Source organism: Equus caballus, chromosome 7 (genome assembly GCF_041296265.1).
Source record: "Equus caballus isolate H_3958 breed thoroughbred chromosome 7, TB-T2T, whole genome shotgun sequence".
NCBI classification, from domain to species: Eukaryota; Metazoa; Chordata; class Mammalia; order Perissodactyla; family Equidae; genus Equus; species Equus caballus.
Genome location: NC_091690.1, coordinates 71,366,876 through 71,382,095, shown reverse-complemented (window position 1 = coordinate 71,382,095; position 15,220 = coordinate 71,366,876). Strand labels below are relative to the sequence as shown.

General features: G+C 56.8%; 1 protein-coding gene across 5 annotated transcripts in view; it reads left to right on the top strand.

The window, feature by feature from the left end:
* Positions 1–14,951, top strand: part of SLCO2B1 (solute carrier organic anion transporter family member 2B1) — a 50,176-nt gene extending 35,225 nt beyond the window's left edge. For 3 of the 5 annotated variants that reach the window (NM_001081789.3, XM_070272009.1, XM_070272008.1), the window contains exons 9-14: positions 3,197–3,554; positions 6,482–6,647; positions 9,856–10,019; positions 11,413–11,477; positions 11,811–11,931; positions 13,030–14,951. In NM_001081789.3, the coding sequence (NP_001075258.2) occupies positions 3,197–3,554; positions 6,482–6,647; positions 9,856–10,019; positions 11,413–11,477; positions 11,811–11,931; positions 13,030–13,210 (1,055 nt within the window). In that variant the 3' untranslated portion in view covers positions 13,211–14,951. Of the gene's footprint in view, positions 1–3,196; positions 3,555–6,466; positions 6,648–9,855; positions 10,020–11,412; positions 11,478–11,810; positions 11,932–13,029 lie in introns of all 5 variants that reach the window. The other 2 variants (XM_070272006.1, XM_070272007.1) reach the window with 1 other exon arrangement.
* The last annotated feature ends 269 nt before the right edge of the window (positions 14,952–15,220 follow it).

Here is a 15,220-nt window from a genome sequence, read left to right as displayed (position 1 = left end):
GTCAGATAGGGTGATGAGTGGAGAACCCTTTGTATGCTATCAAACACTGTACTGATATAAGGTACCATTTCTATTTCAATCGCTCCTGCCTTCCTGTTATCATTCTGACCATGTCCCGGGACAGTAAATTGAGCTGCCTGTGGTTTAGGAGGGTGATAGCCCCTCTAACCTTTCTCCCCCTGCACTGAGGACTTTTACAACAAGAAGTTAATTAGGTCCAATTCTTGGGAAGAGTTTCCTAAGACTTGATGCTGGGACACCAGTCTCTAGAGCCTGGTTCTCCAGCATCCTCAGGGAAAGGGGGGCCTGGACCCCATGGGGCTGGGCCTAGAGGCAGGGGCCTGGACTCCCTAACCTCAGGGGCCCCCAGCTGCTGGAAAGCCCCAGCACACTGCTCCATGGAGGAGCTTATTAATCACTGCTTTGGCTCCTGCCCAAAGGGAAGCTGGGGCCAGTTGCTGAATTGGATCCTGGAGCTGGAGTCCTGGGCCAGACTGTGTCAGTTTCTATATGAGCCTAGAAGAGACCAAGGCAGGGCTGGCCACAGGCCCTGTGGCTGGTCAGCCAACTTGGCTTCTGGGCTTTCTGCTGAGCACCAGAGGGACTAGCCTGCCCCTGAGGCTTGGCCTTGACCACTTGGGACCATGGGGGAGCAAGAGGGAGGAGGAGCCATGGGGCTTCAGCTGGAGGAGCCCTAAACTCTTAGGAGAAGACATCCCTGAGCTAAGGAAGGCCCCTGTCTGAGGGGGGAGACATAGCCCCTGAGCAGGGAGAGGCCCTGTTTGATGGGAGAGACCAGACTCTGTGCCGGGGGGAAGTCCCTGTCTGATGGAGGATAATAGTCTCTGAATGGAGGGAGAACCTGCCTTGTCTCATGGAGGAGACCTGGCCCCTGGGCTGCAGGAGGCCCCTGTCTGATGGGGGAGATATTGTCTTTGACTTAAGGGAGGTCCCTGTCACATGGAAGAAACATAGTCCCCGAACTGAGGGAGGACCTGTCCTATTGGAGGGAGGAGACCTGGCCTCTGAGCTGCACGAGGCCCCTGTCTGAGAAGGGAGACATAGTCTCTGAGTGGAGAGAGGCCTCAGCTTGTCTGATGGGGGAGACGTTGTGCGAAGCTAAGGGCAGCCCCTGTCTGATGGAGAAGACCTGCCTCTGAGCTAGAGACACGCCCTGGAGTTCCTGGTCAGTGATCCCTATCGAAGTGAAAGGCTTAACCCTGCCCTCCAGGAATTTTCCACCTGTTCTGGACACAGGCTGCAGACGCAGAAGAGGGAGAAAGGACAGAGGACGGGTACACATGCACTGCAGTGATGGGCACAGGAGAGAGGGTGCCCTCTGGAGTCAGGCAGCCAGAGGACCGGGATGCGGGGTGGGCCACACAGGGGGAATGGCCTTTACTAGGAGTCAGGAAACCCCTGGCAACTCCTGGCCTTGCCTTGGCCTCCGTGAATGAACTTGGGTGAGTCGCTGCCCCTCTTGGGACCCCACCTGTCCAATGAGGGCACCTGTACAGCTTGGGCCAAGGCCAGGCCAATCCTGGCCGGGGCAGCGCACGGAGGGAGGGAAGCTGGAGCAGCTACCTGGGGTGAAGGCCAGTGTCACACCTACCCACCCCCAATGCTGGCTGGATGCACTGCGTGTGTGGTAGGGGACTAGGGACAGGAGGCAGGCCTGGGACGTGAAGGAGGGGGAATTCCATAGCCCCGGCTCCCCCCACCCTGCCTGGATTATTTATCTTTATTTTCTGGCTTCCAAGGAAATAGCTTCTGGCCTGGCCCAGGGGGAGAGGGAACCAGCTGGCTTGGCTCTAGCCATGCTCTAGGGACACAGAGAAATCTCCCATGACAGAGGCCCTGGTCCTGCTTCTGCAGGAACAGAAGGGACCCCGCAGTTGGCCAGGAGGAGCCAACTCTCCCCACCAGCCCAGCCCGGCAGTGGTTTGCTCCTCTGAGCCTCCTCTTAGAAAGGCCTTTCCTCCCCTCTCCCCCACACCTTCTGCCTCACTGCCATCTTGCCTCCCACAGGCGGAAACATGTGTCTCTCTCTTTTGTCATTAGAGGAGAGAGCGCCACTCATGTCAGCACAGAAAGCATTCTTGGCCGTCACCTTGGCCACCCCTACTGAGGACGACCCTGAAGCCCAGAGCTCAGGACTGGCCCAATGTCACGTGCCCTTTGGTTTAGCAGACTTGCAGTGAGGGACCCCTGCCCACAGGCACCGGTTTAGGGGGCTGGCAGAGATTGGTGATCAAAGCCAGAACCCCAGAGCCGTCGCTTCCCTTCTGGTCTCGACACTTTTGCTCCTGCTCTGCCCTCCACCAGGAATTCCCTCTCCTCCCCACCCCTCCCTCAGGATCCTCCCGTTCTTCAGGCCCTGCCTCTGTCCGACCCCCAGGAAGCTGCCCAGCACCAAGCCTGCCCAGGTCTCACCATCTCCGGAGGCCTTAGATTCTGCCCCAACATTTGGGTATCTGATCATATATGAGTCTGTGTCTCCCTTCCTTCCTTCCTTCCTTCCTTCATTCCATAAATATTTAGTGAGTGCCTCCCATGCTCTGGGCTCTGGCGATTCAGCAATTAACACAACAGACAAACATCCCCGCTCCGAATGAAGCTCACCTTCGGGCAGGGTGACAATAAAATGGCTAAATGAGTAAGATGTGTAGTATTTAAGTAAAGTGCTCTGGAGAAACATAGACTAGAGATGAGGAGAGCAGGGGAGGGGACACTGTCCCATGTAGGGGACACAGAGGGAGGAGCAAGGCCTCGGTCAGCTTGGAAAGAGCTATAGCAGGACGGCAGGAGAGGGCTGAATGAAAAGAACAAAACGAGGTGAATAAGCAGAACAGAAGAAATGACATGAGATGGGATGGGATGAATGAAATAGAATCAAATCTGAAGTATGGAACAGAAGTTTATGGAATCAAGTTTTCAATAGAATTGAATGGAAAGAAACACAGTTGAATAAAATGCTATCTAACTCAATGGAATGGAAGGAAACAGAATTTCAAAAACGGAATGGAATTAAGTGGAAAGGAGTCAAATGTAATGAGGAGACTGAATGCAATAGAATTAAATGGAATGAGATGGGATGGAAGGGATGGAACAGTTTAGCCTGTTTAGGGCGGGATGGGACAAACTAATGCCATGGCTGCCCTGCCCACTCCGACCTTCTCCTCACTCACCCCAACAGTCTTCCCCAGGGTGCTGCTGCGGACCCTGCGCCACCCCATCTTCCTGTTGGTGGTCCTGTCCCAGGTGTGCACATCGTCCATGGTGGCGGGCATGGCCACCTTCCTGCCCAAGTTCTTGGAGCGCCAGTTTTCCGTCACAGCATCCTTTGCCAACCTGCTCATAGGCTGTGTCACCATCCCCTTGGCCATCATGGGCATCGTGATGGGGGGCTTCCTGGTCAAGCGCCTCCGCCTGGGCCCCATGCGCTGCAGCATCCTTTGCCTACTGGGGATGCTGTTCTGCCTCCTTCTCAGCCTGCCCCTCTTCTTCATGGGCTGCTCCACCCACCACATCGCAGGCATCATCCACCAGCCTGGGTAAGTGTATGCAAGAGCGCGTGAGCATGAGCATGGGGGGATGGAGGGGTGGGACAGGGCAAGGGGTGGCCCAGACAAGGCCAGGTCAATGGGGGCACCCACCTGTCTCAAATCTTACCTCCCCAAGAGCCCTATCTCCTTCCATCTCACTTGGCTCAGTCGTGACACTGGGACTTCTCTCTCCAGTGAAGGTGTCAGGCCACTGGAAGGGGCAGGGATGGAACCTCACGGACGGGGCAGCTCAGCCCTGGGGAGGGGCGGAGGCTGAGGCAGGGCAAAGCCACTTGTGGGGATGGCATCTGCAAAGTGACCAAGCCCTGTGTGCCCAGCAGAGGTGGCGCTGAGGCCTCACCATAGGAACAGGACCCAGCTCAGCCTGAGGACACTTTGCTCCCAGGCAGAGGAAAGCCCTGCCCAGGAGGGAGCGTGCTCTCCATCCCTGGGGGTGTGGGGGGGTGGGTGAGAGAGGGGATAACCAGGGCTGGCAAGCCCCTAACAGGGACACTACAGAGGGGACTGATGCCTTGGGAAGGGATTGGCCTGGAGACGTTGAGGATTCTTGGTTCTTAGAGCCTAGGAGCTAAAACTCTGTTGTTCCATGACCCTAAACTTCCAAAACTCTTTCCATGCCAGTGGGGCACCACCTGCCTCCACCCTCTAAGAGGAAAGTCTCTCACGCCCATTGCCACCCCCGCTGCTGCCATACCCTCTCCTCTTGGGAGACTTCTTGGAGAGCATGCTGGAAGTTACATGCCACCGCTTCTCCAGAGTGATTTCATTTTTCCTGGGAATGCTCCAGGTTGAGGCTGGCCCAACACCCAGCTAGAATTCCCCAGCTTTCTCATTCTGGCCTCTCCCTGGGCATCTTCTCCCTCCACCCAGGTGCCAGCTTTCCACAGCTGGAGCTCCCTCTGTGTGACATGGGGGCCTCATCTCAGGGCCCAGCCATGCTCATCCCTTACCCTCTCTGTCCCGGGCCCACCTCCCCTACCTCCCTCCAACTCCCCTCCTCCCCTCCTTCCTTGTCCCTTTTCCTTTCCCAACAGTGAGGCAACTCTGCTGTGCAGGGTGGGGCCGGGGTCTAGTCACAGCTGGTGAGGCTGCAGCCAGGCCCTCGAGAATCCCCTGGTCTGAGGACAGAGCCAGGGCCTTGAAATGATTTTTAGAGTAAAAAGTGCATGGATATTTTACCACAATCTTTTGAAAAAGCAAATGGAGAAAAAGTCAGCCTACGCCTTATGCCCTATTTCTCTTCTCTTCTGCCTCTCTCCGTGACTCTGCCATCCCATCTCACTCGTTCTCATCTCTATGCCTGCAATAGTGAGTGGTGGGTTCTAATCCATTGAAGAAACCTTTCTGGACCAAGTGAGCAAACTGAGAATTTCTCATCCTCCAGCACAGCTAACGATCCTGACAGCTGCCCAGAACCTAGGTCTCCCACTTGCCCAACACCGCGTCCCGCTCTTCCCATGTTCTGTCTCGTTGGACCCTCACGGGATCGCATTCCATAGATAAGGATAGCGAGGCTCAGAGAGGTGAAGTTGCTCGCCCAGGGTTGCCCAGCTGGGAGGACCAGAGCCTGGAGGCAGGGCTCTCCCCACAGAAGCAAGGGGCTGAGGAAGAGCCCCCAGCTCTCACCTGCTCAGCCTTCTAGCTGCTTTAGGGGGCCTCTGAGAGGTACCTCCCCGGCCAGAGGCCCCTGGCATAGCCTTCTGATGGGCCCTCAGCTCAGATTGTGCCAGCCTGTTCCCCCTCCTGCGGGAGACAGTGTCACATATACAGCTCTGCCCGGCAGGGGAGGAGAGGACTATGCTGGCCGACGACCTTCCTCCCCATCAGATGGAGACCCCCACCTTAGGGAAGGAGTGGAGCTCACCTCTGCCCCATACCCCACCTCCCCACCCCCAGCTCTGGCTGCACTTGTCCCTCCCACCTCCCCCACCCCTGCTAACCCTCTTCTCCAAGGAGCTGAGACTCACCAAGCTGGCCAGGCCTGCCACTCTGTCTGCCCCGCCCCCACCCGAAGCCCACAGGGCCTCCAGCTTCCCCCTCTGGCCTCCTCTGCAGCCTGGCCGTGGCTGCCTGGCAGGTTTTCTTTCCTAGCTATGAAGCCCGGTCTTACTCTGAGTCTCAGGGGCCACCTGCGCCCTCGGACTCAGCCTCTCTTTTGATCTCCTGGCCCTGTCCACCCCATCTTGCCCTGGCAGACTAGAATGGGGACATTCCTGGGACTTGGGGACAGGTCCTCAGGAGGGAGATAGGTGGGACTAAAATGTGCCCTAGACACAGAGAGCAAGCAGTGTAGTGAGAGTGAGTGAGAGGTCATGAGACTGCAGGATGGCAACGGGGAGAGGGAACCCCAGCCGAGCTGACAGACAGGGAAACTGAGGCCCAGAGAGAGGCGTGAACAGGTGGGAGATCCCACAGCTAGTCAGGCTTCCTGACTGGGTCCCACACGCCTAGCTTGAATTTTCTAAGAAAAGGAAGCAAACCAGCTCATTAAGAAAAAGGCAGTTTTCATTGGAGTGCCTCACTAAATTCTGGGAGGAATTTATCTTGTGTTCCCTAAAGGAGGGCCATTGAGAACAGAGACGTTTGCAGAAGTGGCTCAAAGACTCGTAGGGTCTTAGGGCTGGAAGGGGTCTCAGAGGCCTCTGATCCAGACTCCACTCCCCACTCCCACGTCTCCCATTGGGGGGCCTCCTGCAGTTTCCAGCCCATCTCCCTGCTTGCACACCTCCACTGCAAGGAGCTCACCACTGCACCATCACAGAGCAGCCCTGACAGTGAAAAACTCCTGTATGGAGCTGAACTCTCTGGCCACTGCTCTCAGGGGTAGAGAGCCGGGCTAAGGGCAGAGCTGGCCCCGGCTCGCGGCCTGAGGGACAGAAAGCCAAGTCAGCCCTCCCAAGCTTCTCTCTCGTCAGCGCGCAGCCTGGGCTGGAGCGGTTTCCAGGCTGCATGGAGCCCTGCTCCTGCCCATCGGACGACTTTAACCCTGTCTGCGAGCCCAGCAGCCGTGTGGAGTACCTCACGCCCTGCCACGCGGGCTGCACAAGCCGGATGGTCCAGGAAGCTCTGGACAAAAGCCAGGTGGGTGAGGCCTCTGGCTTCCTCCTCTGCCTCTCACTTCTCTGCCCTTCCCTGTCTCAGTGCCTGTGTCTCTCACCCTCTCCACCTCTGAACGTTCTCACTGTCTGGCTCTGCTCTGTCTCCTTCTGTTGGCAGATGTAGAACATTATTCTTTCCATAAACTTTTGTTGCCAGCCAGGGCCCAGCCGCATGTGAAGGCCCAGGGCACAGAGGTGAACCAGATCTGGCCCCGCTGTCCATGCAGGGGAGATGCAGAAGGAAACAGCTCCAGAGGTCCACGGGTGGTGATAAGTGGGAGAAGTGGTCCCCACAAGTACAGACAAGGATGGAAGGAGATGCATCCCACCTGGGAGGGCCCCAAAAGGCTTCACAGGATGTGGTATTTGTGCTGGATCTTCAAGAGTGAATAGGCACATTGCGGGAGGGCCTTCCAGGCAGGGGGAAGGGCAGAAGCAGAGAATCCAGAAGCAAGCACCTGCACATGACACACACACACACACACAGTGTTTCAAGAAACTGCAAAGAACTTGTTGGAGAAGAAGCACAAGGGTTCATGGAGGGAAAGCAAGGCCTAGACAAGGAAGAGCCTTGAATGTCAGGCTGTGAGTGGGGACTTTATCTAGAGAGCAACGGGGAGTCTTGGATGGGTTATAGGCAGGGGAGTGACAGGGTCAGATCTGTGTTTAATCACACTTGAGGCCATAGTGTGGAGGAAGGTGAGCAAAGTGCAGGCAAGAGGCAGGGACACCAGTGAGGAGGTTGACGCGATGAGACCACTCAGTCAGTCAGTCAACAAACCTTCACAGAGCACCTCCTCTGTGCCAGGCCCTGTGCTGGGGGCTGAGGACCCAGATCCAAGGGACCTTGCCCTCAAGGAACTCCTAGAGGGGAAATGAGGGCAGCGTGACTAGCGGCAGTGCATTCTGTGTCAACCTTGGAAAGGCCACCGAGAACAGCTAGTTCCTCCTCCACTGTCTCCTCAGTACCCCCAAATGACAAATGGGGACAGTACCCGCCTTCCTCAGGCTCCTAGGTTGTAGTAAAGCATGTGAGGTGGGGGTGTGGTGTCAGGCTGGTTGTTATGACAGCACCTGCCTCTCTCCAGAGTCCCCTGCTGCCATGGAATTAGATGCACGTGAATGAAGGGCTGGGAAAACCCCCGAGAAAGGCCTCTGGCTTTCATGTCCATCCCAGCGAGCTCGTGCCCTCAGGAAAGCAACAGGAGCAGCAGGTTTCTCTTCCAGGAAGCTGGCCTCGCAGACAGGACTTCTCCCCCAATCTGTCCCTCCTCAGTATCTCCACCCCAGCGGGTTGCACAGCCTGCAGGTGAGGGTCCAGGTGGTGTGTGCTCAGGGGGTCACACACAGGTGGCAGCACCACCTTGTCAGGCACAGGCACTGCGCACACACGACAGAGCTCAGGGCAATGGAAAGAGCGCCTGGTCACCCGAGCCCCTCACGCTGTCAGCTCTCTCTCTCCGTGCTGCCAATCTTTCCAAGGCTCCCGGCATCCCCCTCAGGGCTTCCCAACCCTTGTCACATTGGAAAGCTTCCGAGGCTGCCAGGCAGGGCTGGAGGTGAGAGTTCCAGAACATTCCAGCTGCTCCAGGGCTGCCAGGCCACCTCGAGGGCTGATGGGACCCATCCCTGCACACCTGTCTCTCAGCCGAGGTGGGGTCCCTGGGGCACACTGGTCAGGGAGACTCTCCTCTACAGAGAAGAAAAGCAAAGCCTGGGCTTCCTGGCCTGGCTTTGTTCCTGCAGGCGCCCGAGGGCACTGACTTCTGGAGCACCTCTGAAAGAACCCTCTGCAGGAGGTTTTCCAGGTCACTTAGGGGATGGCAATGCGGCAATCAAACACACTCCGGGGCCAGCCGGGGGGCATTTCCCTGCAGTTTGGAAACAGCTCAGCTTTTACTCAGACTTCCGCCTTTGGAGGGGCCCCAGTTTTCTGGGGTCTCCTGTTAGACTTTTCACCAGGCAGAAGGGAGGGCTAGGACTTGTCCGCTGGCCCTGTAGCCTCTGAACCTCTGAAAGCTGTACTCCATTGTGCGAGTTTCTGTGAACACCCAGGGCCAAAGCTTGCTCCAGACCCTGCTCTCCACCCTCCGTTCCACCTCGCTTAGTACTGAAGCTGAGTACTTTTTACTTTCTGCCAACACGTGGGTGCATTCAGAACAGTTTTCAGTACTTTATCCAGCATTTTAAGTTGTTGTCAGCAAGATGATTGGCAGGGCGCCTGGTCCACCGAGTTTCTGGAAACAGCAGTCCAGGTTCTTCTTTCGTGCCCAAGGCTCTTCACGATGTTGCCCCCGCGTACGCCTAAAGTGCCTCCCTCTGCCCCTCGCGAGTGCACTCTCTGCCCCGGGCAGGAGGAAGGGTTTGCTGGGTTCTTTCATGCCACTGTGGTTTTACATTTGACGCTCCCTCTGCTCATTCCAGTTTTCCTCTTGGCAAACTCCTATTCATTCCTCAAGACCCAAATCCAACACCCCTCTCTGGTGAAGCCTTCCTTGCCCCTCACCTGCCGAATCAGGTCTCCTCTAGTGCTGTCTGCATCTCTCCATCCTGTGCTTGAATCTCTCCTTGAGAGTCCCTTCTAGAATCCAATGCCCTGAAAGACTGCAGGGAAGTGGAAGGCAAGGACACTAGGCTGGAGAATCCAGTTCCTTCCCCAAAACACTCTTTGTTGCTTTGATTCCTTGCACAGACGTTCAGGAATTCGGAGCACTCTGACATCACCATGTGAAAGAACGAGTGAGTGTGTGGTGTGTGAGTGTGTGGTATGTATGAGCATGTGTGTGGATGTGTGGTGTGTGTGAGTGTGTTGGTTGTGTGTGCGAGTGCATATATATGTGAGTGTGCGTATATGTGAGTGTGCGGTGTGTGTGGGTGTGTATGTGTGTGTGAGCATGTGTGCATGTGGTGCATTATAGGGGTCATGCTCTTCTAGGCTCCTCTCCTTTTTCCCCACTTCCCTCTCTCCGCACAGCCTCGACCTGGGCTCAGCCCATTTGTGTGCAAACAGCCTGTGTCCAGGTACCCGCCTGGCTGTTCGAGCCGTCGGGCGAGCCAGCATGCAGCCAGCTCTGCCCAGCTGCTTTGAGCCCTTGGGTGTCTCACAAGCCTTCCTCCTGGAGCCTCAGGCCCTTGGCCAGCTGCTTGCCTTTGGAGGTTCCTGAAGGCTCTTCTCCTTGCCCACCCCCCAGGTTTTCTACACCAACTGCAGCTGCGTGGCAGGGGGCAGCCCTGTGCTGGCGGGCTCCTGCGACTCAGCCTGCAGCCACCTGGTGCTGCCCTTCATGATCCTGGTCGGCCTGGGTGCAACACTGGCCAGTGTCACCCACACACCCTCCTTCATGCTCATCCTAAGGTGAAAGCAGAGGCGGGCCAGAACTGGTGGATACCAAGAGGTCCTTAACCCCAGGCAGGACAAGGAATCCTGAGGGAGGAGTTCAAAGAAGGAGGCCACTCGGGTGTCCTGGGCCCCCACAACAGACCATGCTCTCCCTGTCCTGTCTTCATGGCAACCTGCTGAGATGAAGTTTTCTCCCCATCTTGCAGATAAGAGAAGTTTTCTTGTAGATAAGAGAAGTTTTCTCCCCATCTTGCAGAGAAATTCAGGAGCTGACCCCAGGTCACACAGCAAATGTTGGGTGGAACAGTACTGACCGAGAGCCCATGACCCGACCTGCCCCAGGGGAGGGGAGGCCACTCCTAAGGCCCTTCCCTGGCCTTGCAATCACTGTGAGGAGTGTCACCTGACTCCCCGCCCCCGCCCCACCTGCAGTGGGCGGGCCACAGCAGGTGCGCCCAGAAACCCAAATCCTCTCAGTGTGGCCCATGATTCCGAATGCCACTTCAAGCACTTATTAAGTGCCAACTGTGGACCCAGCCCGTGCTGAGCACTGCCTCCTGGTCCAAGATCTTTCTGGCCATTGTCCTGAGGTGCCTGCTGGGACTGATAATTGTCACCTGAGGCCAAAGTCAGCATCTCTTGGGGTGGTGGCTTGAATAAAGAGACCTCAGAGCAGAATCATTCCAATATTTTATTACACCGGGATTATTTTATTGCCTATTTTCCAGAAAATTAGAAGAGGGGTGGAGCCCCTCACAAATATTAGAAGACACGTAGATCTGTAAGACAGGCCGGCCACAAGAGGGAAAGCAGAGGAATCAGATCCCCAGCGGGCAGCCTGATGAGGAGGCCTCGCGCAGGCCGTGTGCCGCGCGAATTCTGGCTCTTGATGCCCGGTGGCCTGGGACCTTAGCCGAGGCACCTAACCTGTCTCGGCGTCCGTCAGTCTCACCTGCAGAATGGGGCTAAGGACATGCCTGCCTCATGGGGTGAGGTGGGGCTTGTAGTGCAGAAGGACAGAGCCCGCAGTAAGCGCTCCATGAGGGCTGGGTGCTGGTGTTCCCCAGGACGGGGAGCAGGGCGCCCCAGGCTGCGGCAGCACAGTGCTTGGGGAAGTTAGAAGGAGCATCTGGCTGCTCACCTTCAGGTTGTGCCAAATATAGGAGGAAGGGAGAGAGGGGAGGGGTCTGTGACCAGGAGCACAGGGAAGCCAGCATGGGACCCTGATGGGCAGTGGGTGCACCTGGTGCATGGGGACCAGGCTCTGCAGGGTGAAGGGAAATGGGGTGTGGGGCCTGAGCTCCCCGCCCCCAAGGACCTGCAGACTCAGGGAAGAGGAGGGGAGGACCAGAGCCCCTGGGGGGCTGGAACCCTCTCAGTCCTCATGTCACTCGTGTCCCTGCTTTAGGGGAGTGAAGAAAGAAGACAAGACTTTGGCTGTGGGGATCCAGTTCATGCTCCAGAGAGTTTTGGGTAAAGAACCTGTTTGGGACCGCTGGTCCAGATAGCCACTGTGTGCTGGGCCCAGGGGGGCACAGGGGTGTGTGGGTCCCAGTTCCTTACCTTAGGGTTCACAGGTCCCTGTGGCAACAGATCCAACCTAGGTGCCCTGGGGGTGGGTGTGAAGAGGCTGAACAGCCCGGCAGGGAGGCCACAGCTGCCCCCAGGGAAAGGGTGGCCTTGGGAGCCAAAGACTTACAGACCAAGAGGCCCCAATTGCTAAGGGGTTGTGTAAGGCAGGGAGTAAAGTGGGGACGGGCGCGGGAATGCCAGGCGCCGTTGTCCCCTGAGCACCTCCTCCTCCAGCCTGGATGCCCAGCCCTGTGATCCACGGCACTGCCATTGACACCACCTGTGTGCACTGGGCCCAGAGCTGCGGGCGTCGGGCCGTCTGCCGCTACTATGACAACGACCTGCTCCGAAACCGGTGAGACCTGGGGTGGGGGCCGCCAGGGGGGTGTGGGAAGGGTGCTAGAAATACCCTCGGGGTCCTGGGAGGGAATGGGGGGGGGCCGGGGGGGCAGATCCATTTACATCCACTGACAGGTGACAGGTGCCATATCCTGTCCTGAACTCACCAGGCCTGTGAGCAAGATACCGTCTCCCCCTTTTAGGGGTGAGGAACGTGAGAGAGAAAGAGAGAGGCCCAAGGTCACAGAGCTGGTGCCTGGCAAAGCTGGGCCTTGAACCCAAGCTGTCTGACTGCAGCCTTTGCAGGAACACGTGTCTCCACAGCTGAGCGTGGGGGGATTCGGGAGCAGCCCAACTGTGAGAGAGACGGGGAGGCGAGGTGGAGTGGGGAAGAGGCCCTGTCTAGGACACAGGAGGCCTGGGCTCCTGGCCCAGCTCTGCCTCCCTCGTCATGAGAGCTGCCTGTTCTGGGACTCAATCCTCCCTTGTGTACAATAGGGAGCCCCAAAGAATTTGGAGGCAGAGAGGCTGCTGGCCTGGACGGATGGGGAGGCTGGGAGGGACTTGCTGGCAGGGCTGGGAGCAGGAGCTGATCACTTCCAGCTCTGAGGAGGGCGTGGTCCCTGTGGGCTGGGACCCCCCGGGGGGCTTCCTGGAAGAGGAAAAGTCAAACAAGAGCTTTGGTGAGTCAGACAAAAGGAGAGAGGGAATCCTCTTTTCTTCGTGGTGGGTGGGGCGATCCATAGTTGCCATGGTCAGGCCCCCTGAGTCCTTAGCAAGACCTGGAGAGAGGCAGGGCTGGCCCAGGCCACAGGCAGTCAGGGACAGGGTGGGGAGCATGCCCAGGCTTCTGTGTCCACCCCCCACCCCACCACCAGGGCTCCTTCTGCAGAGGCTCTCCCCCTCTTCCAGGGATGTGGCCCCATGTGGGTCAACTCCAGGGGTTCCCCCATCTCCCCAGCCGAGGCCATGGTGACAGGGTACACTGCCCTGGGGCTGGAGGCCTCTCCTCCCCCCAAGAACTCAGTGTCTTGGACTGCACGAGTGATGATCGCTGACGCCTGAGCCCTGGATGGGGAGCTCCTGAGTTCAAGGGTCCCGTGTTCTTTCCCAGGTTTATCGGCCTCCAGTTCTTCTTCAAGACGAGCTCCCTGGCCTGCTTCGCCTTGATTTTGGCCATCCTAAGGCAGCAGAACAAAGAGGAGGGGACTAAGGCGACGGTATCCAGCCCTGGCCTACAGCAGCAGCTGTTAGCATCAGGGCGAGAGAAGAAGCCTGAAGAATCGAGAGTGTGAGCTGTCCCAGGGCCCCACCCTAGGCAAGAGTGATGGCCACAGCGAGGATCTCCTCTGGTCCCTTTGCCCGAGATTGGGTGTTGGGAGCCCTGTTTCCCAATTTTGACTCCTCCACTAACTTGCTGTGTGACTTCGGGCAAGTCACTGACCCTCTCTGGGCCTTTGCTCATCTGAACCAAGGAGTTCCTTGGGGTCTGCTGTGTTGGCTACTTCTAAAGCAAGAGGGTCTTCCCCCTTCCTTCCTCAGCCAGACGGGCTGACCCGAAACCAGGCTTTCCTGGGTGGAAGGACCACGTATCTTTCTCCCGGGCCCAGGGATAGAGAAGTGGACAAGAGTAGGCCACACTGCCCTGCACACAGGATCCTATCCCGGCTCTGCCGTTCTCCTGGAGCACCCTCTCTGAGCCTCAGCCACCATCTCTGTTAGGGGGAAGTGGACTTGCCAGCATTGCGGCCCCTTCCAGCTGTGACCATCTGTGTGGTCGGGATGGACTCAGGCCTCGTCCCAGCCCCGCTCAGCCTGGAGGTGGGGCCAGGACAGCCTCTGTCAAGAAGTGTCCATTTGGCGCCCCCTGGAGGCAGAGTCCTGAGCTCTGAGGGAGGAGGAAAGGGAGGTGGCGTCACTCTCAGGACATCCAGGCTGGGCAGGGCCTTCGGGAAAGCTGGTGTGACAGCCCAAGGGCCTTAGCTGAGGCAGGAGGCTCACTCTCTGGGCTCAGGAAGTCCAGCCCTTGCCCTCGGGGAGCCACGGTCTGGGAGAGGCCTAGTGTCTGCCGTAGGGGCTCTGGTGGGGAGGAAGACCCAGGTCCCACACTTAGACACCGTCTAACCCCAAAGACCAAACACGCTCAGCACACACTCCCTGGGACCTGTGCATCGCCACGATTTCACACGTTTGACCAGGGCCCACCAAACTCACTGTGACTTTCGGGACTAAAATTATAATTTCACCATTTGCTCTTAAAGTGCCTGAAATTTTGTCACCTGGGGCTATGTAGATAATCTAGCTCCTTGACACTCAAGTTTTGGAGGTAACATCTGGTTCTCCGTGATGCCTGGGTTGGTCTAAGGACCTGTTCTTTGTAATGCCCGGGCCTGTTACACTGGGAGCAGTAACGCCTGGCTCTGTGGAATGAGTGGGTCTGTGGGACGCTTGGATCTGAACAAACCGGTCCTTGTCTACATCAGGCCTTGTCTTGTTTTGTGGCCAGTCTTATCTGGCTTGGTTGTCTCCCTGGGATGGGGAGAGAGTTTCCTGATCTGCTCCCAGCCCATTCTGCTGCCACCACATACCCCACCTGGCTGGGACCTGCTGCTCAGGAGGCAGGAGATGGAGCCAACAGTAGTGGTTTCCCAAGCCCTGTGTCCAGCCCTGTGCTGGGGGCCAGGGGAGAAGCTGGGGGGGTGGGGGGGGCACACGCGGCTCTGGCCCTCTGAGCAGCTCCCAAGGGCAGGGCTTTGAGGCCAGCCCACATGAAAGAAGCGGGTACAGAAGTTCTAACTCCCATTTTTATTCCACTGGCTGATACCTTTAAACATTTAACAACTATCTGAGCCTGTATTGGTCAATGCCAAGAATTTCAAAGTGTCCTGCAACAAGATGATGCTGTTCACATGTTTATATTCCTTCTCCTTCCATTCGTATGTTTATATTCCTTCTCCTTCCCTCCTGTTTCCCAGGTTGTGCAGAAATAATCTGGAATTATAGATACAGCTTATTATTAAATTTGTTCTTGCATAATGTCTCTTCTATTACAAAAATCCTTTCTTACAAACTGCATTAGAGTTTGCGACAACCGCATTATTTCCAGTTATTGAGATTTAAGTTTTACTGGATTCGTTGCTCACCATTATTTCTTGTATATTACATCTTTCCCTATCTGTATATTCTGGTCTAATTTTCATTTGGCTGGGCTACTTCCTCTAGTAATGGTTTCAGAAATGGAATAAGGTCACAAGGCTTTCTGAGTCCTCACCTGTCCAAACTGTCATGTATGTTTCATAGAAGAC